We start from the raw sequence: 9,452 nt of genomic DNA, 5'->3' as shown, positions 1-9,452 counted from the left end.
GGAGTTACACAGTGAATTCCTTGTGGAGAATTAATCATCTTCTCTCTTGCCTATGACTGAGGCTGTTTCTCACGTCCTGCCCCTGGTTTCACTTATCCCAAGGATTTCATTTGAAGGGCGGGACATTCCCCCACCTCCCCCCCCCCCCCCACCCCAACCGGAGCCTGCAATCAGGACCAATGAAAGCCAAGTACCTCATCCACCCGGTGACTTAGAACTCAGAGTATTTAAGAGGTTGCAGGAATGGGCTGAGAATGGCTTTTGCTTTCTCCGCAGACGGGCACGCTCTCATCTGATTTGGGCCATCACCGAGCCAAGCCGCAGAGTGAAGGGGGAAAAAATAAACTCCGCCACTATGTGCTACGGGAAATGCGCGCGATGCATCGGACATTCTCTGGTGTGGCTCGCCATCCTCTGCATTGTAGCTAATATTTTGCTGTACTTTCCCAATGGGGAGACAAAGTACGCTTCTGAAGACCATCTTAGCCACTTTGTGTGGTTCTTCTCTGGCATCATAGGAGGAGGTTTGCTGGTAAGTCATTCAGAATCATTCCAGCCTTAAAAAATTCTTTCTCGTTAGACAAGATGTTTTCATAGAAAGTTTTCTATGACGTATGTTTCCAAATCCAGGATTTTTGTTCATTCTTCTTTTGAAAGCAGATTATACAAAAGTTGAGATAGGTATAGTGTATTGATTTGATTAGATGTTGTTTTACAAAATCCCCTTTCAACGAAAAGTGAACTACTTTTTTGCTAAACTCTCTTACTTTACAGCTAGAAACAGATACTAGCTTTTAAATCCGATTTGAAAAACTGTAGTTTCTAGTCCTGGAGCAGGTAGTCATTTAACCTTTGCTCTGGGGAGCTGGGAGAAGTCCACTGGTTCTCTGTCTAAATCAACAGAGTTTTGGATCCAAATTCTCTGCTGTTTATTCTCAGGCATCAGTGACAGAGAAAAATATTGAATTGTGAGTGCGTTGCTATTGGGAAAGGACTATAAATTTTCTCCTTTATGTAAGCCTGGGGTGTGGAGTTTAGGAAAAATCCTTCAGTTAGCAACAAATCAGTGTCTGAAGGTAATAGTGGAATGTGTTGTTTGTTCCAAGGTTTGTTTTGAAGTGAAGTGAGAGGAATTTGCCTGCCAACCTGGGAGCTGAAAGTATTAGCTTCAACTACAGCATGGAAATAATGTGGACAAACTTGAGTTTGCCATTTTGAAATGCTGGGATTGAGAATTTTGAAGAGAAGTTTTATGGAATTGCTAATACCATACAGAATATTTTTCTTAGTCAAGTAAAGGATACTTAGACTTAATACACTAACTATGGTATGGCAAATCTGCTTTGAATTTAAGCATTACCATCATGTTAACATAATCATTTGTCTTTTCTTTCCCCACTAGTTCTCAGGTCTGTTTTTGTTTTGTTTTGTTTTATTTTTTGAGGTACAGTTAATTTCATAATCATTTGTCTTTAAGACAACACCTTGCTTGTTTAAACTTCTTTTGATCTTGAACTCAAAGTGTTTCAAACTTATGTGCTTTTAAGAGCTTTATTGTGAAGCTACAACCATATGCAATTGTGTCTTCAAAGAAGCACTTCACCTCTATTATACTGAGCTTTCATCTCTCTTGTTTATAAAAAAGTTTCAGTTATTCTGTTGAAGATTTGTTGTTATCTTCTATGCTTTTCAAGGGAAAACAAACAAACAAACAGACTTAAAAGACAGGGTTTGATAGTTTCCGGACAGAGTTTGCCTCTGGAACTATGTTATGAACTCTTATGGATTAACACATTTATAGGTAATTATTTTACCCCTCCCATGCTAAACCCTGACCCTACCTAATGTGATACATTACATGAAAACAAAGGAATATTACACGTTAGAGGTTTTTTTTTTCTCCTCAGAGTTTACATTCTTTGAGATATTTTGTCAACCTAACCCAAAGACATTTCAACAGTGTCAGAAAGAAAAATATTTTACCAAAAGATGCTGCGCCTGACTGACCCTATGGACCTGGGGAAAGACAATGACTTTAATTTGCGTGTTTTCTAAACAGATGCTCCTGCCAGCATTCATCTTCATGGGGCTGGAACAGGACGACTGCTGCGGCTGTGGCGGCCACGAAAACTGCGGCAAAAGATGCGCGGTAGGTTTTCCTGCGCCGGTGGGGAAGTGGTTCCTAAGAGGTAGCTGCGACGCTCTGTGCCTCACTTCTGGTGATTCTCCTTCCCCTAGATGTTTTCTTCTGTACTGGCCGCTCTCATCGGAATTGCAGGATCTGGCTACTGCGTCATTGTGGCAGCACTGGGCTTAGCGGAAGGACCAAGATGTCTTGATGCCAGTGGCCAGTGGAACTACACCTTTGCCAACACGGAGGGAGGGTAAGTGATTGACCCCCATCAGGTCGCACATTCTTATCCACCACGTGTGTATAGTGGTAAACCCATCAAACTAAAAAGGCATCAAGCATTCATTCATCCGTCGTCTCAACCAGGTTTATTCTCACTAACTCAGGCACAACTTAGGCAAGGGGTATCGGAGGATGAATGCCCAGTCCCTGACCCAGAGAAGCTTTTTAATGGATTCACTGACTCAGTCCTTGTGATAACGGTATGAGGTGACTTCCACTATTGCTTCCATTTTACAGATGAGGAAATGGAGGCACAGAGAGATGAAGTAACGTATCCAAAGTCACATTGCTAAGACATGGCAGTCATGATTTGAACCCAGGCAGCCTAGCTGTCAAGTTTGTGCTTATACAGTGTGTATACTATGCCAGAGCAATTGGATAATTTTACTATTTTCTAAGAAAATATTATGGAATCCTTACATAATATGGATGAAAACCATAGGAATTTAACCAAAGCCCAGGGTCAGTCATACCACCCCCCCCCCCGCAAGACACACACACACACTCACATATAACATAATAACTGTGTATAACACACCCTTTATTTAAAGTGATCAGGCTGTATAAGACAGATCTTATTCATGACTTTAACGTCAGGAAAATTTAAGTGGCTCCACTGTTTTATGTTGATACTTATCTCTTATCCATTATTGAGAAAAGAACAGAAATAGCTGATAGAAACTGATGTACATAATGATAAATGAATGACATTCTGTTTTGAATTTTGAAAGGTTTAGTAATGAGATTCACGAGTGAAAATAATAAGAATAATGAATCTGATTTGCCCTTATATTTTCAAGAATGTTTGTCTCCCATGAATTTTGTAGCATATAATGAAGTCATCAGATCATGAATATGGAATTAGATAGACCTGGGTTCAATCTCAGCTCTGCATTTACTGTCTCAGTAACCAGGAAAAGGTGAACTGAGCTCTCTGTACCTCAGTTATTTCATCTGTAAAATAAAGCCAATGGCAGTTGTCTGGAGGATTAATAAGATACTGTGTATAAAATACTTGTCACAGAAGCTGACACAGCATGAGCACTGCCATTCTTAGCTGTTAATATTATCTACTAGCTTTCAACAGGTACAGCCCAATGGTAGCTTCTGAAGGAAAATCAGCACTCACAGGAGTTTGAAATTTTGGTGTTCAAAATTGTTATTGATCACGAATTTTCAGCTCATACTTTTCATGCTTTGTTCTGAACATACTGAATGTACCAGTACAAATTGGTTACACATGTATACAAAAACATATGATCTACTGCACAAACCCACCTCTAAAAAACATTATGATTAATCCAAGGAGAGGTGAGAGTATCATTAAACTTTTTTATAGCTGATTATTTTATAGCCCCTCTCGTGATCCACACCAGCTTCTGCAAGAAACCTCCTGCTTCTGTGTTATTCCTAATTTCAACTTGTCCAGAGATTTCAATATGGGGAATAACAAGCCAGTGATTAGTTGCTCAATAGCCAAGTGGAGCCAAAGAATTTTTTTATATTGTGTTCTGAAATTATGGATTTTTGTTCCACTTTATATGCAGAAAGACGGGGCCAGAAGAACAGAATTTTTTTGCATGTCATCAACAAATTGAATTTCTGATTGGCTCAATGAACCATTCCAAAGCGAGGTCTCTTAATTTGCAGCCCTTTTGTTCTGTTGTGGTAGGAAGAAGTGATAAGGAAAGAATTATACCAGATCTCTTAGTGGAATTAAGTCAATCTTAGATTTCCCCACGTGATTGAATCCTATTTCATGAAGAATATATATATTCAGATAATGACCCCAGTATGGTTTGCTAACATTTTTACAGTGACTTCGGATTGTTATTCATCATTCGATGACTTTTCCAATGTGTTGAGTACTTACTATGTGCCAGATACTGGCTTGGGAATTGGATATACAATGATGAAGAGGTCTGGTTCCTACCTTCGTGGAGCTCAGACTTGTGGGCTAGATGCATAAGCAGCTCTTCTCCCTGGCCTAAGTTAGGTGTCCTTCCTCTATGGGCCCTTCTATGTCTTCCAAGGGCCCTTTTACCCTTGGTTTACCTGATCAGTGTACTGGTTACACTGAGATTAGCTATTGTTTCTTCTCTTAAGCGATGCTTTTCCAGGACAGAACCCAGGCCATTATATCCCCAGCTCTGTCTCGATGTCTAACCCACACCGAGTGTTCCATGATCTTTGTTGAATTTTTTGTTTATTATGGCAACAAGACCTGGGCTAAATTCCTAATTTTGTGGAATGACTTGGATTGGAAGAATCTGATATAGGGCATTGAAGAAATCTATTGATGAATGAAAAAAACACCACACAAAAAGTATGCTCATGAGACATCCCACTGGGTGTGGCCATATGTCAGAAGGTTCTCTTTTTATCCACAGTTACCTTCTGGATAGCTCCACGTGGTCCCAGTGCATTGAACCCAAGCATGCAGTGGAATGGAATGTCTCTCTGTTTTCTATCCTCTTGGCACTTGGTGGCATTGAATTCATCTTGTGTCTCTTTCAAATAATAAATGGGGTGCTTGGAGGCATCTGTGGTTATTGCTGCTCTCGCCAACAGGTAAGAACCTGTGTAAAAATGCACCATTGTTTTCATCCTAGAGAAAAAAGCCAAAATCAAACCCTGCTCCACCTACCGGTGTTTATTCCATTTTTTGTGGCATAACATTTACAGCATTCAGTTTTGCTCTCAATAGCAAGCTTCCTTGAGTGTCACAGTCACTGGGTTATCTTGGTTTTTTGTAGCTGGCCCTGTGTATATAAAACAATGTCACCCATAGACAGAGTGCCCCTTCAGGATCTAACCCACTGCCCCTGCTCTGGTTGCAGAGACACAAAAGAAATGTCCTTTCATTGCTTGCTCTCACATTCCCAACTAGTATACACAAGTAACAGCCATCATCCATTGCCCTAAGCATTGTGCTAAACCCCTATTCCAGAAAAGCCTATGATGCAGAGATTGAGTAACATTTCTAAGATCACCTAGTAAGGAAGTAACAGGCTTCAAACCCTGGGTCATTTTATGCCACAGCTTCTGCTCTTAACCTATGTGCAGCACTTGCTGTTCTGTTGGGTTTTCTACAGTTCCTTCCTAATAAGGAGTCACAGTAATGCCCAAACAGCTAAGCCTAGAGAATCACTAGTGGCCTTTGAATAGCAGCTCATTAAAAGCCTTTCACTGTGAAAGAAAACCAGGAAGCACTTGTTTCCTGGGGATATGATTTTGAGGAGAAATACGCATTTGTTAGTAAGGAGAGTTTTTGTTTCTGTATTTTCCTAAAAAACATATATTACTGAATTGATGGAAGTCCAGCTTTGGTCCAATTTTTCTTTCTTTCTTTCTTTCTTTTTTTTTAATGTCTTATTCTGTAAAGCAGGATTAGATAAACAAAAATTTACTTAATTTGTATTTTCCTAAGCATTCACTTCTCTGGTTCAAGGTCTCCTAACTTTCTTTGAAAGTAAGACAAAACCTAATGAAAACGAAAAGCCCATTGCTACCATGAAAAACTTTGCTGAACATAGATGGAAACTTTCTACGATTTTTGAGGGGAAGTTAAAATAAAATTCTAGATTTCCTTATCAGGCAAATAAAGCAAGACTAATAATTGCCTTGGGAGCCTGTCAAATTTCCAAGAAAACAGCAGAGTGGAAAGCCTTCAATTTGGAGTCGTTTCCAGGCAATATGGTTGGGGGGAGGCAAAGAATCCTCTTGGGATTACTATAAAATAACCTATTTTTAGCCTTGAATTTCCTACAAGGCAGAGTTTAAATTAGGTGAGAACCCACTGGACTTCAGCGCCGGTGCATTTGGGGGACGGGCATAAGTGTCAACGACCAAAATTGCTGTAGTGGTTCGGCAGAAAGTCACTCTCCTCTGAGTGGGGGGAGCCAAGAGTCCCACTGGGTTTCCCATCTGAGTCACTGTAGAGAGGCTTCTTCCCAGACACTGGGGGTCAGATCTGTTAGTTTGTAAGACAAAAGACAGTTTCAAAGAGCAAGGTTTTTAATGTAGATGAGTCAAATCTGTAACTCTGTAGCATTTAATTCAAAAATTGCCTGCCTTGAGCCCCCATCAGTGTGAAACTCCCAAGGCGTTATCTCTTAAATCCCTGAGATGAAAAACCCACCCCCAGCATATTCAAAGCCAGCCAAGCATCGTAAACTGCAGTTTCTATGGCCTTTCTCTGCAGCTTTTACTGGGGAAGGACAACAGTCTGGTTTGTTTAGGAAACATTTTGTGAGCATTGTCAAAGCTCTCAGTGTTGTTGACCCAACCTCTGCTGAAGCTGAGATCAGTCTGCTTTATGTTTGCTTACAACAGGAATTTAAAGCACTGAAATGTCATCGTTGTTTCGCCTAATCAGAACCTGATGCTTATTTCATTTTCTTTACAGCAATATGATTGCTAGAAGAACCACCCCAAGATAAAACTACAATCTTCCTCAATGTCACTGTAATTTATATAATTTACTTGTAATAATTTGTAAAACTTTGTACTAGTGTATCATACAGCACATGTTCTACTTTTATAAGTGTGTATAAAGACTGGCATCTTCACGGGATGTCAGTGTTTGAACTTAGTAGAGAAATTCTTTTTTTTTTTCGGAATGAGAAAATAAACCACACTCTGGAGGTAATTTACAAACTGAGTGACAGTTCTCAGCCTACCTGAGATAAACTCTGGCTGAGGTCATGTTTTTGAGAAACATTACAAGGATAAATATCACATTCTGATTACGACTGTAAATATTTATATGTGCACGTGTTTATGAAATGAAAGGTTTCTAGTTGCTTTTTTTAAGACCATTAAGGAGAAAATCCAACAATCTGAAAAGATGTATTTTTTCACTGTTTATATGGTGTTTCCCATTTGCATGCCTACAAATCTCTAACAAGGGGCCTTTTGAATTGAGTCGTGTTATAAAAGAGACAGATACTTCCCTGGCGCGGGAGGACAGGTTGAGAATGCGCGAAGTCACATGAATGAGTCAAAATACACATGCAGCGAGTTGTCGCAAGGACTACCAGATCCTGAATTTTCCTAACACGTGGAAAGCTTTTCGTCCTTCAAAGACAAGACTGAAGATCATGGATTCTAAAAAGACAAAGGCCTGGATAATTGGATAAGAAGAAAGATGGGGAACGGAATAAAGCAGTTGATCGTCATCATGGGAACATAGGGGAGGGAGGGCGGGAGGACCATGAGGAAATACCACCCCCCCAAATTTGCTTGTTTAAATACAACAAATAAAGTATTCACTACCGTTTTGTTGTTTAGTTTCGTCATCCTTTGTTTCAAGTTCCTCCTTTTTTCTTCCTATTTTTTTTTTTTTTTCCTGTCTGCAGGTTGTACGGTCTCCATTGCTAGGGGTTTTGTGTCTTCTGGTTTCTTTATCCCACTTTCTCTTCTTCATCTTCTCCCTCCTCTTCCACCCTCCTCTGCTATCCTTGCGTTTGGGCCATCATCCTAGTTAGGCAACCTTCCTTTCCACTGGGTGCTCCAGACATCCAGCTCCTGAGGAATGTAACAGACATTTTCTCTCGAGATCTTACATCTGTTGTATCGTTAGGCTCTCTCCAGTGACAGGATCCCCTGACCTATTGGGAATTGTCTTTAGAAATTGTCAGCTTTTGGTGTTTATTGGCCTATGCAACAGACAAGCTAGTGAATAAAGAAGCTTCACTGGCTGTTAGACAGCAGAACTCCTCCTGAGAGCCAGGTCTCCTGCCCGAAGGGTTCTAATCTTTCTTGTGCCTCTGTCTTTCTGACAGTCTGGTGAAGCTTATGGACTCCTTTGAAGAATACTGTTTAAAATGCATAAAACAAAGACAGAGGATGACAAAGTAAACCCAGATATCTGACTATTTTATCAAAAAATTTTTTTAAATTATAAGATAGTTGTCTTGATAGGCAGCTCCATCACACCAACATCTGTAGACTGGAAAACAATGATCACATGTGATCTAGCAGTGGGCTAAGGAGGGGGGAGTCTAAAAACTACTGTACATTTGAAATATGATTCCAATTGAATGATATTTTGAGATACATGCAACAATTTTAATGTGATATTGAAAAGATGTGTAATTTGGTATTGTTGTTCAAAGGACAGTCAGTGTTGATCATACTGCTGTAATTTGTTGCATGCAGTCACAATAAAGGAAATACTAAGTTTTCATTAGATGTTAATAAAAACAGTGACAAATTTTTTTCCCATCCAAGTTTAACACCTCCTCCCACCACAGATATCTATCCATGGGCCTCTTAGGAATTCTTAGACACCAGGTTAAGAACCCTGCATCCAAAAAAGAGGCATAATGATCGGTCATAAGCACTTTTCCCTCCTAAATCTATCCTCAAAGGAAATGGAAATAGTGATTATTAACCATGATGGTAATAATAGCAACTCAACTATTGAGTTCTGTGTCAATTACTGTACTTCATTTCTACACACATTATTTTACTGAAATCTCTCAACAGCCCTAGTAGGGGATACTTGTCTTCATTGTATAGAGTCTAAGACCAGAAAGGTTAAGTAGTCTACCCAAGGCCACATCTTTAGCAAGTGAAAAAACTGTGCTTAAATCCAGGTCAGTCTAACATGAAAACCCACTTCTTTCCTTGGCCCCTTCCACCTCCTCTGCTGCCCCTGCCCAGGTGCTGGAGTCTTGTCTCCTCCAACACTGGAACTCAGACTCTCCGCCCACCAAAGAGGGCTTTGACAGACCCCTGTGACCTCAGTCATCCCCATCAGAGCCCAAATTTGAGTGACTCAGAGTTTCCTCTAGTTTGTAAATTCTTTCACATAGACATTGCCATTGTCCAGAGGAAATAGCTTACACAAGTTCCCGTCTACCCTAGTTTATTTCTATTCATAGCTCACACTCTGGGTCTGTAATATTCTAAACCCCTCAATTCAGCTGGAAATTCCCTCAGGGATTGTACCAAAACAGCTTATTATCACCTGGCAACATAAAAACAACAATTTCTGTAGAAACTGAATCACCTGAATAGCACACATGGCCTC

General features: G+C 40.1%; 1 protein-coding gene across 1 annotated transcript; it reads left to right on the top strand.

Moving 5' to 3' along the window:
- The first annotated feature begins 244 nt into the window (after nucleotides 1-244).
- On the top strand, nucleotides 245-7,643 carry TM4SF1 (transmembrane 4 L six family member 1). Its single transcript, XM_007188117.3, has 5 exons — nucleotides 245-532; nucleotides 2,060-2,149; nucleotides 2,239-2,384; nucleotides 4,804-4,984; nucleotides 6,822-7,643. The coding sequence occupies exons 1-5, from the start codon at nucleotides 356-358 to the stop codon at nucleotides 6,834-6,836; spliced, it is 609 nt and encodes a 202-aa protein (XP_007188179.1). The 5' UTR covers nucleotides 245-355; the 3' UTR covers nucleotides 6,837-7,643.
- Nucleotides 7,644-9,452: the final 1,809 nt, after the last annotated feature.

The sequence above is a fragment of the Balaenoptera acutorostrata genome, chromosome 4 (assembly GCF_949987535.1).
Source record: "Balaenoptera acutorostrata chromosome 4, mBalAcu1.1, whole genome shotgun sequence".
Taxonomy (NCBI): Eukaryota; Metazoa; Chordata; class Mammalia; order Artiodactyla; family Balaenopteridae; genus Balaenoptera; species Balaenoptera acutorostrata.
Note: the sequence above shows the minus strand (reverse complement) of the source record. Positions and strands in the feature narration are given on the sequence as shown.